This window comes from Emydura macquarii, unplaced genomic scaffold (genome assembly GCF_026122565.2).
Source record: "Emydura macquarii macquarii isolate MOO-44397 ecotype Brisbane River unplaced genomic scaffold, CSIRO-AGI_Emac_v2 contig_3517, whole genome shotgun sequence".
NCBI classification, from domain to species: Eukaryota; Metazoa; Chordata; order Testudines; family Chelidae; genus Emydura; species Emydura macquarii.
In genome coordinates this window covers 4520387-4540695 of record NW_027133654.1, presented here as the reverse complement: position 1 = coordinate 4540695, position 20309 = coordinate 4520387, and the positions used below count along the sequence as shown (strand labels likewise).

The 20309-nt window shown below is 41.0% G+C and overlaps 1 protein-coding gene and 1 non-coding gene across 2 annotated transcripts; both read right to left on the bottom strand.

The window, feature by feature from the left end:
- Positions 1-1367: 1367 nt before the first annotated feature.
- On the bottom strand, positions 1368-13868 carry TOMM20 (translocase of outer mitochondrial membrane 20). The gene is made up of 5 exons (XM_067535864.1): positions 13602-13868; positions 5147-5193; positions 4310-4391; positions 3124-3266; positions 1368-1793 (listed from the first exon to the last, which is right to left on the bottom strand). The coding sequence occupies exons 1-5, from the start codon at positions 13723-13725 to the stop codon at positions 1749-1751; spliced, it is 441 nt and encodes a 146-aa protein (XP_067391965.1). The 5' UTR covers positions 13726-13868; the 3' UTR covers positions 1368-1748.
- On the bottom strand, positions 12394-12531 carry LOC137145270 (small nucleolar RNA SNORA14). Its single transcript, XR_010917624.1, has one exon. It is a non-coding gene; the product is annotated as a small nucleolar RNA SNORA14 (small nucleolar RNA).
- Positions 13869-20309: the final 6441 nt, after the last annotated feature.

The window sequence follows — 20309 nt, the reverse complement described above, 5'->3', positions numbered from 1 at the left end:
CATTTATGTGTGGAAAAATCATCAGCCTGGCAAAGGACAGCTATGCTATGTTTGTGTATGTATGATATATATGTTCCTGTCAACAAGGCTAAGTGGCCACTCTTTGGCAAGGTAGGTGGCAGGGACAAAATTCCACATCTTAGCAAAGAAACAGAATGGTTTCTTTCTTTCTAGGCTACCTGTCACCTTGCTCCCAGCTGGAAATGCTTCTCAAAAGGGGGACAGGACTATACAAAGAAGGGGCAAACACCCCTCCCGTCTTCTCCTATCTGTCTCTGGTATGGTACCTAAAACGTTTATAAAAAAAAACAAAAACAAAAAAAAACCAGCCACTGGACTGTGTGGGGATCCTGACCTGAAAGCTTGGTCAGTAATCTGCTGGAACATGTGGTGAGAAAGTTTGCTTTGTAATTAAGATAGTTTCTGAAATAGATACCAGTAAACATTGTATATTTATTTTTCCACACACTCAGGGTGTGGCTTGTTGGAAGGCTGTTTGTGAATGGCCCAGCTGGGAGCTATGACAGCAAGGCACTGTAAAACAGCAAATTTGCAGGGTACGGGTGACACAGCCCCCTCACTGATCTGGATTGTGCTCTGGCATGTCACAGTTCCCTTTTCACAATCAACAAAAGAAAAGCAAAATAATCTGTTTACACCCTATTGCTTGATCTCTTTCCCTGCACTGAATGTCATTCAAACGCTTTATAGATGTTTTGATCTTTAACTAATTGAGCCTATGGACATCATTTTACCTATTCATTTTCTTTGTTACTTGCACCAACAACAAATTTAAAGTCTGGTTTCCAAGAATTATTAATGACTATTCTAGTCTTCAAAACCATAACAAGTGTGACTAAATTGTTCTTCTCCTTCCCAGCACAATGGGTTCCAACTTCTAAAAATTCTTATGTTCTTACAGCCTGTTCATGACTCCACTTCAAACTGTGTCATTCCAGCAACACCTGTAGTTAACTAGATTTTCAAATGTGACAACTATGGATTTTATTTGCAATGATGCAGATATTGCTTCTTGGCAGTCAGGGGAATTCTTCACTTCATTTATCCAGCCCCCTACTTTCTATTTCTGTTATCACCCCTCTTTGGAATCTTGTTTTTATATTTTATTGCTGTAACATGACTGGCTATTGTTTTGTTGACTACATTTCTATCAATAAGACACCCAGATTTTACATCTGATTATTAAAAGTATGGTTGCCTTTTTGAAGACCAGCCAGAACACCCAAAACAAGTTCACGCCTTGGCCATTTTTAAGGTTAAAAGTTAAAAGCAATTTTTAGATGACTTACTCTGAAACCCCAATAGACTGTTTCAAAATCTAAAGTAGTATCACATGGACACACAAGCACAGATAAATCTTTATTGCCTTAACTTTGTTTTTCGAAAATGAGCACTGGGTATTTAATATGTAGTAGCTTTATGTCTTTATATGTACAACATTACAACTGCATATTAGTATTAAATGAAGATAGTGATACTTTGATAACTCAGTGTATTTATAAAATGATTTCTTTTCTTTTCTTTTTTTTTTTTTATCAAAATACACTTTTCACTAGGATAATAAATAAAATCCAGCCAAACCCACCTACACAAAGTTAATTTTAACTCTGGTAGATTTCAGTGTGATACATAGTCCTTTAACTACCTTGTTTGCCCCTTTTATACCCCCACTGATGCTCATCTTCTGAGCTAAGAAAAAACTTTTTTCCCCTATTGTGGTGTGATTCTCATTCCACATCGTCTTCAGTCAAGCACTGTGCATTTACAATTCTCTGTAAAAGAGGAGGGGAAAAAACATTCGTAATTACAAAACTGTCACTAGGAAATGGAATATTGAATATACATAAACACTGATAAAAAGGTTAACTTTAAAAAGTTGGCAAACATTTGACAGGGATTTGTAGAGATTATAACAGGAAAATCAAAGTACTGTGCAATATCTGACAAAGTCAATGTCATATAAATAGCATTTCTTATTAGTGATGCAGCAAGCAATTACTTGTGTGTATTGTCATTGTTCTCTAATGAAACAGTGACTTTTGCTCCAGTGCTGTTCTTGCTCATAGAGACAGTTTATATTTCTTATTTTTATGCCGCCTTTCATCCCAAACTGCTTTAGGAACTACAAACATACAGCACTGAAATGCAGTCATGCATGGGCTAGAGAGTGGCAACTAACTAGCACACACAACACTGCACAACAGTGGGAGAAAGTGTCATCAAGGATACTGGGCCCATTGCTTATTCTTCCAAGGAGCGCCAGGTGACTTTTAGTGTCCATGTATAGCAGACAGGACCTCGGTCCTTAACATATAATCCAAAAGAACCTGCATGCTTCTCAGTTCAAGAAAGATATTTTGAAACTAGAGCTACAAGGAGGTTTAGCTACTTAACCATCCAAGACACAAGAAGTTCAGTTCATATACCAACTGTCTTCTAAGTTTCAGAGGGGACGGTTTTATTTGTTTTCAGTTAGATAAATTGAAAAATGAAAGTGTTCAAATTCTTAGTCATGACGCCTCCTTTTACGTTAAGACTGAAGCTTGACGATTAAATGTTCATGTTGTAGGTCATCTCATACAGACTGTATATTATAGCAACATGCACAGAGTTAAATTTCTGAAATTTCCATTATTAACCTGTATTTTTCAGGGGCTTAAACAAGGAAAAACAAAATTCCCTTCAGGATGAAACTTGAAGTGCCGGGTTCCATACTTGTAGGGAGTTTGAGCAGATCTGATGGTGACTAGGAATGGTTAAGATGGTAATTAAGATTTATTCTTCTTTTAGGTGTTGGGAGTAGGTACATTTAACACCACTACTCAAAGTGCAATGTTTTAAAATTTATACAGAACTTACCTACTCCCAAAAGTAGCACTCCATTTCAATTTTGCAGTTATTTTTAATCTATGAATACAGTACTTTTATTATTCTCATTTTGAAAGCTTCAGTGGAAAGTCACATGTATTTCATCTAAATGTTCAATTTTTGCCTTCCCAGTGGAACCAATAAAATATCCACCCTCTGTAAAGATCAGCTTCTAAATAATCTTGGTGGAGAGTAGTTCTAATCCCAAAAATGGGGTGGAAAAGCTTTACATACCTGGCTAATTGTTGGGAGCTTAGTCAGAAGCATCTGGAACACTGGTGGTGGAAGAGTCTGCTGTAGGACTTGTAATAATTGCTGTGGCTGTCCACACACAGCAATGGCATTTGTTAAGTGGTCAACGCCCTTTTCATAGTCACCTATGAGACACAAGGTTTCACTTCAAATTTTGCCTTTGGCACATTATGTTGCATTATTCAACTTTAAATAAGATATTTCATTTAATCTACAAAGTAGACTGCAAACATTACCCCCTCACACTAGACTGAATCTTTTCAACTCAAAATTGTGTTTTTTCCAGTCAGATAAAGCAATCTTAAATTTTCATTTCTGATAGCTAATTTCTTTAGAAGTTTAATCCTACTAATTTCTGCTAACCTAAAATATTATCCAACTGTCATTCGTAAATCTAACTACATGTATATAAATACAGAACAAAATTTTTCAAGAATTTTCAACAGTTTTTAGACATACCTATCCATATTTCATTGCATCCATTAAGTGAATGGGGATTGTCTCAGAGGGGGTTGACATCCTAATGATACTATCCCAGAGGAAGCTCCATTTATTGATGCAAAGAGGAACTGAATTGCTACATTTCCCACCAAGGAAGCACTGAAAATCAATTTAAGGATTAGCATACTTTATTGTAATATTTAGTATAATATAAATTAAAAATCATGTAACTTTTAAAAAGTAACAATTTGGAAACTGGTTTCTAGGAATAAAGCAGATTTTTCCATTCTTATTATGCATCAAAATGGTAGCCTCTTATGTGATAATTATTTGTTTTATATGAGGTGAGAAGTTTAATGACTTACTGTTTATTTGAAATATTCTATATTGTGTGAAAGTGTTTATTCCTCTTTTTTTTTCCTCCCCATCAAAGAAAAGACTGCAAGTCTAGTTTAAATTGTACATAGCTGCAGTATAGATGGGAGAAGTGGCAAGAGAACTCCTTAAGAAAATTTACAAAAGGTGACAACAGAAGAGAATATTAAAATGACACTCTGACCTGCATCTGTTAAAGCAATCTTTGCACACTATAAAAATATGGCATATTAAAACTCTCCAAAACATTTTGTTAATGCTTCTATGTCAGGCCATAACACTCGTCTCCCTGCCAGAGTGGAGAGGAATTCCTTTTATAGCTTCCCATCTTAGAGATTTTTGCAACAACCACCTTGCGCTAGTAATTCTTCACCAAGCTGTATCTCTTCAAGGAAGAACTTTTGTACAGCTTCAGCATCTTTTAGATCAGGTAACTGTAATACAAAAAAATAAAATTGGCAAGCCGGGTCTCAAAAAGCTTCAGTTAATATATAACACACAAAAGAGCCTCAACTTAAAGCAAAAATAAATAGCTACACGGTTGTAGAGAAAAACTGCAAAAAGGAGTTTTAAAAGCAATATCTTATAATAACCTGCTAAATTAAAGATTTACATGAATGTTGCTAAAGATTAGGTATGAGCCACTTCAGTACATCATTGCATTTATCACTTTTTGGGATGGAGTTCTTTAAACTTTTATATACAAGTCAATTTGACTATGAAAGATTAATAATGTTTCTCATTTTGGGCAAGACAAACTATTTTCCACATTGCTCATTAGGAGACTCACTAACCGTAAGTAAAGATGTTATCCAATCCAAAACTTCAGATAGCGACTTAATTCAAAAGTCAATTTACAGGATGCATGTGACTAATCTGGTAACCTCTAAACCCTAAAAATTCTTAAAGATATAGTCTTTGAGAAGCTGAGCACCCTCAGTTCACACTGAGTGCAGAGAGCTGGAAGAGCACTATACCACCCAGCATTTGCTCCTCATCTGTTATGCAAAACAGAACACAACACCCACACAGGGTTATTTATGGAAACCAAAAACCATGCATACTGCAAGAGGGTTGTTAACACTGAAGCAAGAACACAGGACCCTTTGAACAGATCCAGCTCAGAATTAATCTTGATATAAATGGGCCTTTTTTCAAAATAGGACTACATAAATGAATACAGCATTACCTTGGAAAGCCCTGCTCTCTCTTTGGCAAGCTTCTGTTTCTTCCTTCCTACAGATAAAAACATCATATTTTTAATTTATAATTATAGAATTCAGTTTTTATTTTAAAACAGTGAATGGGCCAAAGTTATTTTCAAATTAAGGAACTGATAATTACATGTACTAAGCACTGAAAAATGAAGGCTGAAGGATGCAACCCAGGCCCACAGCAGAATATCAATGAACCTACTACACAGGTGGCAACTGAAAAACCCTTTAGCAAAGGAAGTTGCTACATTCTTAGGATAAATTGTATTCTGTGCAGTTTTCTCCTTGAAGACAACCATGTTATATTTTAACAGCCATCCATGCCCTACCCCAATCAGAGGCATTGAGGAAAGCACTCAGTCTCATGAAGGACGGGTTCTTCTCCCACTGACTATACTACATATGACAGAAACTGGTACTGGTACTTTGTAATGGTAACTCCTGCTCCATGCATTGCCTGGGCAAAGAAGAGAGAAGGGAGCCAAGAATGAATAGCACAGGATTATTTCATTAGGGGTTCCAGATTCCTTTTGTCCTCATGAGTTTGGTCTGCAAATCAAGCCAACCTAGTCTTGAGCCAGGTTAGCTCAGTGAACAGCCATTTAAATATCCTTTTGGGCATTCTGAACCCTAGGTAGTTTATGGGCTGAAGAGACCCACAGGAGAAACATCACTAGCAATAAGAGTGCTCCAACAGATAAAAGTTAAGGATTGGCAGCTGGGAAAATAGGCTTGAGTGAACAAAAGACAGCAAAAATCCAAAATAAGTATTAAAGCAGAGTCGTGAAACATATCTGAGCAACTCAAAACAGTTGAGAAAGAACTGACATTAACAGGATCATAAATTAGCATAGGAATACAGACAGGGTTTGTCTACAGCAGGAAGTTGTACCACTATCTCACTATAGCATTGATAGTTAAAAACAACACAACTCCTAGTGTCAATGCAGTTGTGAGTATAAATGTGCTTTATACCAGTATAGCTATTCCTGCAATGGAAGAGGAATAACTATAATTGTGTTCTCACCCTTAACCAAAAATAGCTATGCTGAAAAAAGTTTTACAAGTGTACACCAGGCCTTCATAAGTGTACTAGATCACTGGACAGTGAACAACTGGGGGTTGACAAAGAAATGGCGGTTCACATGGCACATTAGAATACATGTAAGTAATTGCTCTAATGGCCACAAGGATGTTTGGAATGGTAGATAGTCCACATTATCAAAACATTTGCGAACCCCTGTACTCACTGACAGTCTAATGTATGAAAAACTGGAGATGTACAATCAACATTGTCTATGGAAGACATTTGTAAATTTCAAATTCTATCAAAATGACACCTGCATTACTATTCTGATCCCTACATTTCCATAACACATTTTAGGCTACTATGCAATACTGTAGATGGAGAAATACAAGTAAAAAAGATAGCTGCAATATTGAACTGCAGTTTATTATAAACATTTTGTCTCTAAATCTACCATTCAAAACAACTTATGCTTGAGAAATTAGTGTTCTCTCAATTAACACCCAGTTTTTCCCTTGATTTGCATATGAGAATTTAAGTTTTGTTAGACTGAGACTCTTGATTTACAAGGAAAGCAATTTTAAAAGGCAAATTAAAATGGATCAAGAATAACGTTTCACTTCTCTATACCCTCAAAGAGAACATTTGCAACAGTTGAAGTGCATGTGCACACACACTAAGTACAAAGGGCAATACAGTTAACACTTGCACCTCACCCTTAAAGAGCTGCTGTACTCCTTTTTCAGCACCAACACAGCAGCTCCTACAAAATAATTATTTCCAGGGCTAATCACGTTGTAAGCTCAGCATTCATAGATCTGCTCTTAAGGAAAAAAGCTTCGGTTTTAGAGTCTCTTGTATGAACAGGAACATACACTTGAAAATGGAGATGTTTCACAATCAACCATAAGTGGGAAGATGCATTTTAGTCTAAGCCCAGAGAAGAATAGTCTTCAAAACAGGAGCATGGAGAAGATGCAAAAGGTAACTCTAGGTTGTTAAAACTGAAAATTTGTCTGAACTATTATGCAATTAAAAAGAAGATTAAATTTTTAGACTATTCTTGGGATGCAGATATATTTTCCAGTACTTACTGCTCTAAATTATATTGCAGAGGCACTTTGAGGCATCTGACAGTTTCAGAGCCACAACCTAGAATGCCTACAGATCCACAGCAACAATTCACTGGTTATAACAATTATAGAGACCCCTAACAAATGATTCTAAAAGAATATTTGTGAAAACCTTCCACACCTGTTTGCAGCAGCAAGCTTAAAACATTCTTGGAGCATCAGACAGGAACATGGCTTCAGATGTGATAGCAAGGAGCATGGTAATTAGAAAATTAGACAATTAGGCCTGAGGAAAAAACTAAACTCTCCAATGGAAATGGAAATGAAAGTTTTCATCCATTCTAAAAACAATATTTTTTACTATATGAAGTTAGGATTTCTAGGAGGGCTTTTGGTTAATATAGACACCCAAATGCTCATCTTGACCATCTACTTTCGTACAGATAGACAAGGTAAATAAGGTAATATATTTTACTGGACCAACCTGTGTTAGTAAAAAAGTCTTACTTCATTAATTGAAACAGAGAATAGAAATGACACTCCAGCTTCCAATAGAAACTAATGTAAGCAAGGTCAAGAGACTATCACTTTCAAACACGGCACAAGAGTTCAGTATGTCAGTCAGTTTCAGGATCCACGGTGCATTTTTGAATGCATGGAACATGAATCTGGCCTATTTATTTTTGCTGGGGCCTTTGATTCCCAGATAGTTTCCTTAATACATGCCAGAAAAGAGGATAAGACATAACAGTATAACTGGGTTGGCCAATGAAGTCTTGGTATCCTGTCCCCTTTCACCACCCAGTATTGGATTATTCATTGCCATGTATCTCCCTACAATAATACAATCCACTCATGTGTAGTGCTTCGAAACAGATACATTTAATCTATGTCTAGTATCATGGGAACTAAAAAGTTATATTTGTTATCTTTGGATTGTATTAATTGTTAATATCTAACACTTAACTGTCTTCTGTCTACAATAAATAGTCAAGAAATTCTCCTGATGTTTCTCTACAACCAGTGCAGCTCCACATGGTGGGAGCACCAATGCAGATCAGCTACTGCACTTTGACTACTGTTTTGTCTGACTCGTCTCAGAGCAGGCTTAGTCAATAGTGGCAAAGACACCACTGGCCTCTGTACACCAGCACTCCCTCTGTTGCTAGCACCTGTGAAGCTGCTAGAGAAACAGTGGAAGCCACAATGGAGAATTTCAGAAAAACATCAGTATCAGTAAGGCCTTCCAGTCAAGAGCCACAATCACACCAACATATGCAAAGAACCAGAACAGGTTCTGCATACTGATGCACTTCACATGACATTGAAATTGAAGATGTAAATGCATCAGATGCAATAGAATATATCAGTCTTTTATATAGGATTAATAATTTACACTTATGTAGACAAGTTTCATTAGAGTATCTCAAGGAACTTTAAGGCAGCTGATCTAATAAAACTAAATCTCTAGTAGGAGTTTAAATTTGTCTTGAAAGCTCCATTAGAGACACCCTTTAAGCCAATATCAGCTTCATTACTCAAGTATCCAGCTGGCATTTTTAGTAGTCAATATTTCTGCAAGAACACTTTGAAAAATCCAACCTCATTTCTGCCAACTATTTTTTTAAAATTAGCTGACAAGGTCATGATTAGTACAGAACTGGTTTTATTCCAAAGTCAACTTTTCCCATAGAAATAAAAAAACTGGGGGTTTTTTAATCAAAATCCAACAAAGAATTATTTATATGACAGGTTTTAAAAACTTTGAAGATATGCAAACAGTATTTCTATGGTCTTACAAATAAGACTGGAGGATGCAGCAACAGTACAGCAGAAAAATAACTCCTGAGAGAATCCTGTGCCACTGCACACATGCAGAATTCATGTCCCTCACAGAAAATACATTCTGCTGGAGAGATGCTACAATTACATCTTTCGCCCACCAGGGACTGCTATTGTGCCAGAACAGAGGGCAACCAGCTCAGACAGCCACATACAGGGAGGGCAAGAGGCTGCGCTCCCCACAGTGCCCTGCCATGGGGCCAGATAAGGAGGCCCAGGATATTGGGGGCGAGGGACACAGACAGAGTGGGGACACAGGGCTGCTGACAGGTCACAGAGACTGGGGTTCAGAAGGACTAGTGGGAGTGGGGGAGACAGACTCAGGCAGGGGCTGAATGGGAGTGGGGGTGCAGGGACACATGGGGACAGGAAGAGATGTGCCTGACTGAATGGGAGGCTGGGGTCAGCTGGGGTCTGCATGGGGAAGGCTCCCCACAATTCTCCCCTCTCCCCCAATAAAATTGTTCCACATTTCTCCCGCCTACACCCAACAACCCTCCAGGTTCACTCCCAGGCTCCTTCCCAGCAATTACTTCCCTCAGCTCCTCCATTATCCCTGACTCCCCCAAGTCTTTGCACTGCTTCTGAGGGGTGCAGGAAATATGTTTATGTATTGTAGTTTAAATTAATTATTACTCAAAGTTCCATATTAATATGCCTAGTAAGGAATCTCTTTGTCCAAACACATTTCCTGAATCTTTTTTGTTACAGACTTTCTTGCTGACACATATTTTGAAATAAGTTACCAAAATAATCAAAACTGCCATAATTATATTGTGTTAATTTGACAAGAAAAATATGCAGAATTATAAAATGTGTGCAGAATTTTTAATTTTTTGACGCAGAATTCCCCCAGGAGTAATAAATGGATGTACAACTGTGTAGCAGAAGAGCATAAACCAAAGAGAAGAAATATTCCTATTAGACTTAGAAAGCTCATTCAACACAGAAAGTTAAGATAAAAAAGGACTGCTAGGCTGCAGCATAAAGCTCTACATTTTTAATAATCAGATAAATATCCAGTTTTCAAGACTTCTGGCTGCTGACTTTTCAGTCAACAGTAGTTTGGAACTAAGGCCAGATGTACATTATAAACTTATCAGTATAACTATGTCACTAGGGGCTTGAAAAATTCACATCAACCTAAACCACTGGTGTAGACAGCGCTATGTCGACAGGAGAGCTTCTTCTGTCAGCATAGTAGCATCTTCACTGAAGCGATGCAGTGTTTTAAGTGTAGAACTGCCCTTAATACAGGGATTCTCGTAACAAATTTTTGGTGGCCTCAGAGTGCTGCCATCAACTTCTGCTGGTTGTCGCTCTGACAATTTTTTGTAAAATGCTTAATTAGGAAAAATAAGCATGTGCATATACATGTCCAAATCATTGTAATTTATGTAGAGATTTTTTGCAGACTGAATAATAAAAATAAAATACAGTTGTCTCTATTCTTTACTGGACCTAAACAGAAAACAAACAAAAATAGGGTGCTTTGCATGTTCTTGTCTTTTGTTGCCTTTGCTTCTTTGGTTGCTTTTTTTTTTTTTTTTTTTTAAGACTTGTTAGCTAGTAAGTCTGTTGCTGTGAAAATTGTTATTTGCAAGTTTGTTAATATCACTTTTCACAGCCTCCCAGCTACCAAGTCTGCTGTGAAAAGTGATATTAACAAACATACAAATATCAATTTTAACAGCATACTTACCTAGCCCTGGCAAGCCGGGGGGACAAATTAAGCCCTAGATGGGGAGGTGGGTAATACGGCAGTAGGGGTCAGGGGTGAAGGCAGGGATGAGCCCTGGACTCAGTGAGGAGCTCAGTACTGGCACGGCCAGAGCACGAAGCCCCATGACCAGAACCTGCTGCTCACTACCCCAGGACTGAAGTCCAAGCCCCACCATCCCTGGAAAGGTGGGGAACTCACACTTGCTGCCTGCTCCTCTGGCATTTGTGGGTCCAGAGGGGAGCAGGCCCAGGGGCGGAGCTGTTGCTTTCCCCATCCCCCCCAATCTTTGCCCAGGAGGCTGTGACCGCAAGAAAAGCCCCCGGTGGCTGCATTTGAGAAACACTGCCTTAGTAATACTGAAACAATGGCAGATAGAATAATCAGGTCCACACTCTCTCATCAATTATATTGTAGTACCTATCTGGCATTCACCACAATGAACAAATTTATATAAGATCTCAGAACATCAAAAAGATGACAATACCATAGTACAAGTTATTTTAGAAGTAAACATTAAATAAACACTCAGAAAGATTTCTTTAAGTTATTCAATTGAGCATAAGCTATTTCTTTTATTCCCAATTTTCAAAGCTGGATGTGGAGAAGTGTACTGTTGCAGCAATATTACAGGTTCTTCTCGCACAGAGAAACCAAGTTGCTTGGCCATATATTGCATAGGTACAGCTTAATACATGCTGCTTATCTGGCCTGTTGTCTGTGAAAGCTTGCCTGTAAAATCAAGGAAAGCATACAAAACACTAATTTACAGGCAAGGGTAAGTTACACATGACAGTCAAGGAAGGGCTACGTATTGATTATTACAGTTCATATATAAGAGAGTGTAGATTTTAAAATACTCTTAAAGATTTAGTTTATTGAATACTCATAACTACCTTGACAGAAGAATGCAAGTTATACCTATTTTTAGCATAGCAAGATACCTATTTACTCATAAACTCATAGACTCTAAGGTCAGAAAGGACCAATATGATCATCTAGTCTGACTCCTGCACAATGCAAGCCACAGAACCTCAGCCATCCACTCCTGTAACAAACCTCTAACCTATGACTGAGTTATTAAAGTCCTCAAATCATGGTCTAAAGACTTTAAGGTATAAAGAATCCACCAGCAAGTGAGCCGTGCCCTATGCTACAGAGGAAGGTGAAAACCCACCAAAGCCTTTGCCAATCTGCCCTTGGGGAAAATTCCTTCCCGGCCCCAAATATGGCGATCGGTTAAACCCTGAGCATGGGGGCAAGACTCACCAGCCAGACACCCAAGAAAGAATTCTCTATAATAACTCAGAATCCTCCCCATCAAATGTCCCATCACAGAACATTGGCATATCCATTACTCCCATCTGGCAAAAAAAAATTCTCTTCAATGTGGGAATTCTACAAATTCAAGATTCTGTGTAGTGATTCCTTGCCTCCTGACAGGCACAGAAAGGTATCAGTTCTGAGGACTGTTTTGTAGGTAACTTCCAGAACTCTAATTTACAGAAAACTACAATCTTTCCTTTAAAAACATAACTAGCTGCATGAGAACATTTGTACTACTGTTGAAGATGTGAAATAATGAAGAGCCACAGGAAATTAGCTCCACATTTTGGATAGATCTTCAGTTTTTTCTTGCATTCATTCTTATCCTGGAAGCTATGACAGGAAAGCTACCAGAGGGGTTTGAGAATGCAATAGGTAAATAGCAAAGTGAGCAGCAGACTTAGAGCCCCTGGGTGTTGCTACTTTCCTCACTCAACTCCTAGCAATTTCTCAAATCAATTTGTATGGTTTTATCCCTTTGCCTCCCAAAAGCATTGACACTGCAACCATAGATAAATAATGCAAAATGAAATATTACAGATGCCCCCTCATCTCAGCCAAATTAGAAGAAAAGGCGGTGCTATGTCAAAGGCAAAGTTCCCATTCAAGAACTTATGCAAACCACAGAAATATAGTCAGATAAAAATGGATTCTCTAGTGCTAAGGGGAAAAAAATTCAGAGCCAGCAAAACTTGAGAAAAGGATAAGGAAACTCTGCACCTCTTTCACACAAATGACCATGCACCTCAGGCAAACACAAGAGTGACCATGAGCAAAAGCAACTGCCTCAAACCTAGTCTTTTTGGTCCTCTCCCATCAGGGTACACTCTTGAGAGTCTCAAGGGTGTATGTACCCTGATGGGAGAGTACCTACACCCTTGCACCTGCCGACTTTCCCACCCCTTACATTTTACGCGTTGCTGTGTCTACCTTGCCGTGCACATCTAGTAACCAAGGAAACCGGGTCCCACGCAGGGAGCGCTCAAAGAAAGTGGGATCGATGGAGGAAAGCCAAACAATGTGGGACTAGACGCCGCTCGTCCTCCTCACCCGCCCCAGCAAATCACAGCACGCAGGACCTTAGAAAGCCTAGAGCGAGTGCTGCTGGACGGATCGATCAGCTGTAGCAGCTCGCACGTGCTGGGAGGGCAGCCTCGGAGGCGGGCGCGAGCAGGCCGCGAGGCAGGCCCAGTGCGATGCATCAGAGCCCAGCAAGGGCGGGGGTTAGGAGACAGAGCGAAGGGGAGCCCCACAGGGCGGGCGGGGTGCGGAGGAACAGCAGAAAGCGCGCGCACGTGTGTGTGCGTCCCCCTCCGCGGGGAAGCACTGCAGGCGCGTGGGGCAGAACGATCTTGCCAGCGCGAGGCGCCGGCGGTTGGGAGGGCGTGCGCGCGCGCGGCCTCGCGGTGGCGATGGGGGAGGGGGAGGTCCAGGGCACTCACGCTCCCGCAGCCGGTTCTTGAAATTGGGGTCGCTCCGTCTCTTGCGGTCGAAGTAGATGCAGTAGCCGATGAAGAGGGCCCCGCACAGGCCCGCGGCGATGGCGCTGGTTTTACCCACCATCATCCTGGCTGGCACCGAGGGAAGAGCCCCGCTGCGCCAAGCCCCGAAGCCGGGCTCTCGTCTGCCTTTCGCGGCACGGCCCGGGCAGCACCACCACCTTGGACTGCGGCGGCGGGCGAAGAGAGAAAAGGCCCCCTCGCTTCCGCGTGTACGTCATCGATCCGCGCCAGGCATAGCGGAGCTGTCTGTCTCGTGCCTGAAGCAAAACTCCCCCTGACTGCGCATGTGTGGGTCGGTGACGCTCACTCCAGTTCACCAGCCGGCGTGATGTTGCTCTGTGAGTGACGCCACGCTACCCCCCTTTCCTTCTCACTGCGCATGTCCGAACGATAGCGTCCGTCCTTGTCCGGGCGACGGTGGGGCGCGTGCCATACAGCCTGCGCTCGGGGGGAGCTGTTCCAGCTGCAGAGAGTAAAGGGGGGACGTCACGGCACGTGGCTCGGCGTTTCCCGCGCGCGGCTGCGCCCCGCATGTCCCTCTACCAGGTGGCAGCTCCAAGCCACGAGCGCGGCCCGGCTGGTGCTGACCCCCCGAGCGGGACGGGTGCAGCCCTGCGCTCCACCTTCCCCCCGGCTGGGGGGGTGCAGCCGAGCAGGGCGGTTTGGGAGCCCGACCTCCCTGGGCACTGCGCTAAGAAGTGTAGGGAGCCAGGGGATTAGACTCTGCGCTGCCAGGTATCTGCAAACCTGCCTCGCCCCGGCAGGGCTGGGCAGCCATCCTGTGCCTGGGCCACCTCCAGCTGGTGATAGCTGCATACCTGGGAGACCCAGGAGCCCGGTGCGCCAGGTGCTGCACATACCCAGAGCAGAGGCAGCCCTACCCCAGGGAGTCAGGATCCCACTGCGAGCCAGGAGACAGCCAGTGGATACTGACAAGACGGGAGTGCAAGAACCCTGAGTCAATGGTAGCGTGCTGGGCTGGGGTCTTAGTGCACTACTGGCTTGGCTGGTAGGTTTTTTGTCAGCATCCCAGCATAGGAGAGGCAGAGGTCTAAGACTGGATTGGAAGAAGGCTAATGTGGTTATTTTGCAGCTGTTTACCTGTACTCCCTTGTTTGGAAATTTACCAAGTGGGCATTGGAGGCTGACACCAGGAGCCGTTACCCCTTGGAGCATGTAGTTACAGCACATACAACAGCCACGTACAGTTTAAATAGAAAGCAAAAATGAAAGCCCCTCACTAATTGTCTCCTGAGGAGCCCAAAATGTTTGATAGGGTAATGGAGTTACTTTTTGACACATCATATTCCCAGGATAGAACTGCAATGTAAGCTTTTTCCACAAGACATTATTAATCATATTTATTACTGTAGTACATTGGGCACAACCAACAAGGAAGCCCCATAAGTCAGTCCCTGCCTGAGTTTACAATCGGTCTCAAACTAGCTATTGTTGAAGACTAACCCCTGATCCCCTTCCCTGCCCCAAACTACTAGACGTGTCATCTGATTAATTTTTTAAAAATAGCACTTTTGGCAAATGCTATTTGAATCAGATACTTGCACCTTTAGTAGAAGCAGGGTCACTCACTTCATAGCTCATGGAGCCTGAGTTTATTGTACCTTCCATTCTGCCATCACTGCTATTCTCCTGCTATTTTAGGGACTCCCTGAAATTCGCCCAGTCTTCCTACAGGATTTTGTGTGTCCCCAATGCCCGTCTCCCATACAATGCCCCCCTTTTCTCACCATGGCAGCAGCTGTGTGTGCACGCCCATGCTCTCTACTCCCCCTGCTGTGGTGACAAACGAGCTGTGTGACCCACCTCCCTCCATAACAGGGTCCTCTGTTTTTCACCATGGCAGAGGCCATATGCATAGCCATCCCAGGGTCACCCTATTCTCTGCCAAGGGCTGTGTACACACCCCCATTTCATGTTACATCCCATATTATTTTGTCTGGGAGACAGATCACATAGGGTGTCAATATGAATGTCGAGTCTATTTGGAGGATAGGTAGAGAGATGAGAGGGGAGTATTATGCTGAAAGGTGTTAATATGTGCCATCAACCAGTTGTTTGATCTATAGACAATTGGAGAGGTAAAGCTTGAAGCAGTGGCTGCTAAAGAACAGAGAGCATGTCTCCCTAGTATTTATCTTTTGATTTTCCTTAAAATTAATAAGAGTTCTTGCTATTGATAATTAGAACATTCCCTGAAGTTTTGGAATGGATCGGATGCAGTGTTCAGCAGACAGAGAAACAAACACAGATATGCCATAGATATGCCTTGAGGCTTTCCCAAGCTCAGTCAAAACTCAAGGCAATTTTTGCAGTCTTGCATCCAGCATTACACTTTAGTGCTAAAATCAGAAGGGAGGCCTTATCATTTAGAAGCCAATCTTGCAAAGTGATGAGCACCCTCAACTCACACTAAAGGCATTGGGGATTAAGTGCTCTCAGCATCTCACATGATTTTTCCATGATAGGAGATCTCTGGGCTCAGTCTTGACAGGCATATCTATAACAAAGAGAACACCTAGACTGATGTAGAGACAAGACTAAAATGATATACTTTCCATAAGCAAAATATGACTCAACTGGTGGTATACTGAGGTATATAGATCCCATGGATGTGTTTTGTCCAACACCCCTCTTTAGTCTGACATATCACTACAGAACACACACTTGCTGCAGGTTAAAGGAGTATCATCAACTTGAAATATAGTCTCTCACACATAAGTTAAAAAGTAGTTTCAGATACTATGGTTGGGATTTTTAAAAGTGCTGAATTGGCAAAAATTGCTGCCATTGAAGTCAATAGACATTTTACCATGAGGAGTGGGCCAATACTAAACCCTCATGCCCATTTTCCGTGATTTTAAAGTATCACTTTCCAAGTTTTTCTAAATGTCTCCTCTCCCCATTTAGAAAGACTCCACAAAATAAAATAAACTGATTTTACAGAGGGAAACAGTGAAACTTTTTATACGAAGGATTATACTAAGTTCTGCAAAATGCACAATCTAAACTGAAAAAAATTCTGATTTCTCTCCATTATTATTCATTTCTGATAAAGCACTTCCACTATTACAGATGCTGTTATAAAAAAAGATTACTGTGACAATCGGGGGTCCATACAGGAGAACAGAAGTTTTAAACCCTAAAAATAAATAAACAGGTTCCATACTATGTCATTGCACTATAAAAATACATTGAGTAAGGTCTGTTATGAAAGTTTATAATGTTCTGAACTTGATAGTTACTATGAGCTATGTATACAGACTTTGGTTATGAACTGGCGTTTGTGTATATTGAAAATTGTGCTCAATAAACTTCAGCTCTACCTAACAGCAGGCCAGTGAGAGGCAAGTGGTGGCAGGGGGGAGGCACCTCCCCAAACAGTTGTTTACCCAAAAATATCTTCAAGTAATTCCATTGTCCAGCCAGGAGAGGACAATGATGTATGATTAAAGTTAATGGAAAGACACTGAAAATTCATAATTGAAAAGAACATCCTGTCTGGTAGTTCAGAATCAGGGAGATGTATTTGGGGAGACTTGGAACTGGAAGGACTGTTGGTGTCACCCTGTAAAGAGTAATTAGGCTGGTGAGAGCCAAGGTGAGGTCTTATGCTCATGGGTTGGCTATTAAACCATAGCTGCACTGCACAAACCCCACAAGGTTACAGGGCCGGTGTTGACAGAATCTCTTACTGGGTTGGGTGGTTCCCAAATCATCAGTTACAGAAAAATTTTGTTTACAGAAATGAACTCCACTATTGTTTCAAACTGTCAGCTTCATCATTTTTTTTTTTTTTGGGTGTGTCTCATTTTGGCTTGTTGGTTATGTAGCCCACAGCTGATGAGTCCAGTCTATGATCATTCTCAACTGTGCATTACTGTTTATAGTATGATAGCACAATGGCATGCTGAAGTGGTAGATACCATACAATAAAAGTAAGGTCTTGTCTACCTGGGAAAGTTTTATCATTTTTAACTGATATAGTTATACTGGCATATGCCCAACTGTAGACACACCTGTAGGAATGGTGTCCTTTTCAGTTTAGCTTAACTGTCAAATGACACTTGCTAAACTTAAGAAATCTACTTATACCAGAATAAGAGTGCCTACACAGGGTTGGGGTGTGTATATACTACTTAAAATTCACACCTTCAAATATAAAAATAACTTTCCCATGTAGATAAGGTCTGAGACAGTCCCTGTCCTGAAGGGTTTACAATCTAAATAGGCAAGACACACTAAATTTAGGCCCAGCAGCGAGATACATTGGATGTATCAAAAAAAATGTGGAGCAAGGGTGGATGTAGTTTCCCAATTCAGTGTGTGCACTGTCCTCTCCCACTCAAAGTCTGTGGGTTTGGAAAGGGGCACCATTTCAGATTAAGTTGGGGTCCAGGGGGGCTGCTTAAGCTCCTGGAAGGTCTTGGATTTTTTGAACTGGTAGACCATTATTATGCCAGAAATAACTTGGACAATCTTCTCCTCCAATTCAATACTTGGATAGCTTAGAGTTAAGGTACACTGGGAAAGGAGAAGTAGTTATCTGAAAGATCCTAAAGTAGGTGGCAGTTGCCTCTGGCCCCAATACACAGGGATCTGAGGGCTCTCTCTTGCACTAAGGGATTTAACACTTCTCCCTCTCCCCAATAGCTGCCTTCCCTGCAGAGCCCCATATACCAGGTTGGAAGGAAGAAGGCTAAACCCTATCCCCAGGCCTGGGATCCCCTAGCTCAATGGTTCTCAACCAGGAGTACGCGTACTCCTGAGGGTATGCAGAGGTCTTCCAGAAGGTACATCAACTCATCTAGATGTTTGCCTTGTTTTACAACAGGCTATATAAAACGTACTACTAAAGTCAGTACAAACTAAAATTTCATACAATGACTTGTTTATACTGTTCTATATGCTATACCCTGAAATGTAAATACAATATTTATATTCTAATTGATGTATTTTATAATTACATGGTAAAAATGAGAAAATAAGCAATTTTTTCAGTAACAGTGCGCTAGGACACTTGTATTTTTATGTCTGGTTTTGTAAGCAAGTAGTTTTTAAGTTAGGTGAAACTTGGGATGTGTGAGACAAATCAGACTCGTGAAAGAGTTACAGTAGTCTGGAAAAGGTTGAGAGCCACTGGCCTAGCTCATTCACTGCAGCTGTGTAGGTCTGTCTCTGATGATTGATCCAAGAGTCAGGGAAAAGGCATCAGACCAGCAGCAGTACTGGCCCCTGTTCCAGAGTTAATGTTGGTCTGTCACTTACCTTAATGCCCTTCCTGGTTGGTTAAATCTGTGCTAATTTTACTTGATACTTTTCCATAATCTTAGCTCAACTGCGTTGTACCTCCAACTTCAATACAAATGCTATGTCTACACTACAGTGACCACATTAGCATAGCTATGCAAAAATAACCCTGTAGCATACACCCAGCCTACACTCGTGGAAGAGGTTTTTCTGGCAGTATAGGAACACCACAGCCCCAAACAAAGCTAGCTATGTTGACAGAAACATTCTTCCATTGCCATAGCTGCATCTACACTGGCGGTTAAATCAGCATAAGTAGATGAGTAAGGTGTGCGTGTTTTTCACACCCATGATGGAAGTAGGTATGTTGACCTCATTTTAAGCCTATTTCCCCCCTCCATGGCATTTACACTCTTAGAACAGTCCTACACATACTTCTCCCCCCCCTTAGTTATGACTTAGTTCATCTATACCTCTCAATTTTTCTAATCTTTCCCTACAACTAAATCTTTCCCTACAACTAAATTTCCCTCTGATATGTGACCAAGCAGCCCATTAGGTGGTCATTTTCTGCATTACTTCTGTGACAGAGGGTTTTGGGGTTGTTAGTGTATATTTCATATTAGATCAGAGACAAGGTGGGGACCAACTTCTGTTGGTGAAAGAGGCAAGCTTCCAAGCTACACAGGGCTCTTCTTCTCATCTTCAGATCCCTGTGTAGCACTAAAAATTTCTCTTTCACCAACAGAAGTTGGTTCAATAAAAGATATTACCTCACTTACGTCTCTTTAATATCCTGGACCAACATGGCTACAACACTGCAAATAGAAGATGAGTCAGAATTTATCTCACTGTAGTGAAAGTAATAAAGGAAACTTCCTGTTCAGCGAAAGTGGAGACTGGGTTTATGCAGCAGGAGAAACAATCCCTGAGCTAGGTCATCAATATCCATCTTTCAAATGATTAATCATCATTAAAGGGACTGTGTAGATCCATGACCCATCTGTCAGAGAATAGAGGAGTCCTGAAAACCTCTTATGCCTATAGATAACGAGAGTGGTTTGAAAGGTTGTGGTGGTGAGCCTGGATTGAGAGTTGATGTGCTAGTTGAGCAACAGAGATACTTCTCTCTGGCTGGAAAAGGGTTTGACGAAATGTCAGAACACTGCTTTTTAGACATATAAGTGCTCTCTCTTTATCCCACCTGCAACTAAGTGAAAGACTTAGTTTACAAGAAGTATAATCTGGAATATAAACAAAAACTTTCCCCCATTTATAACAAATCTTGTTTGTATTAAGATAACTGTTGTATGAGTAATTTCATACAAACATCTCCAAGGAAAAAGAACCTCCCCCATTTATAACAAATCTTGTTTGTAT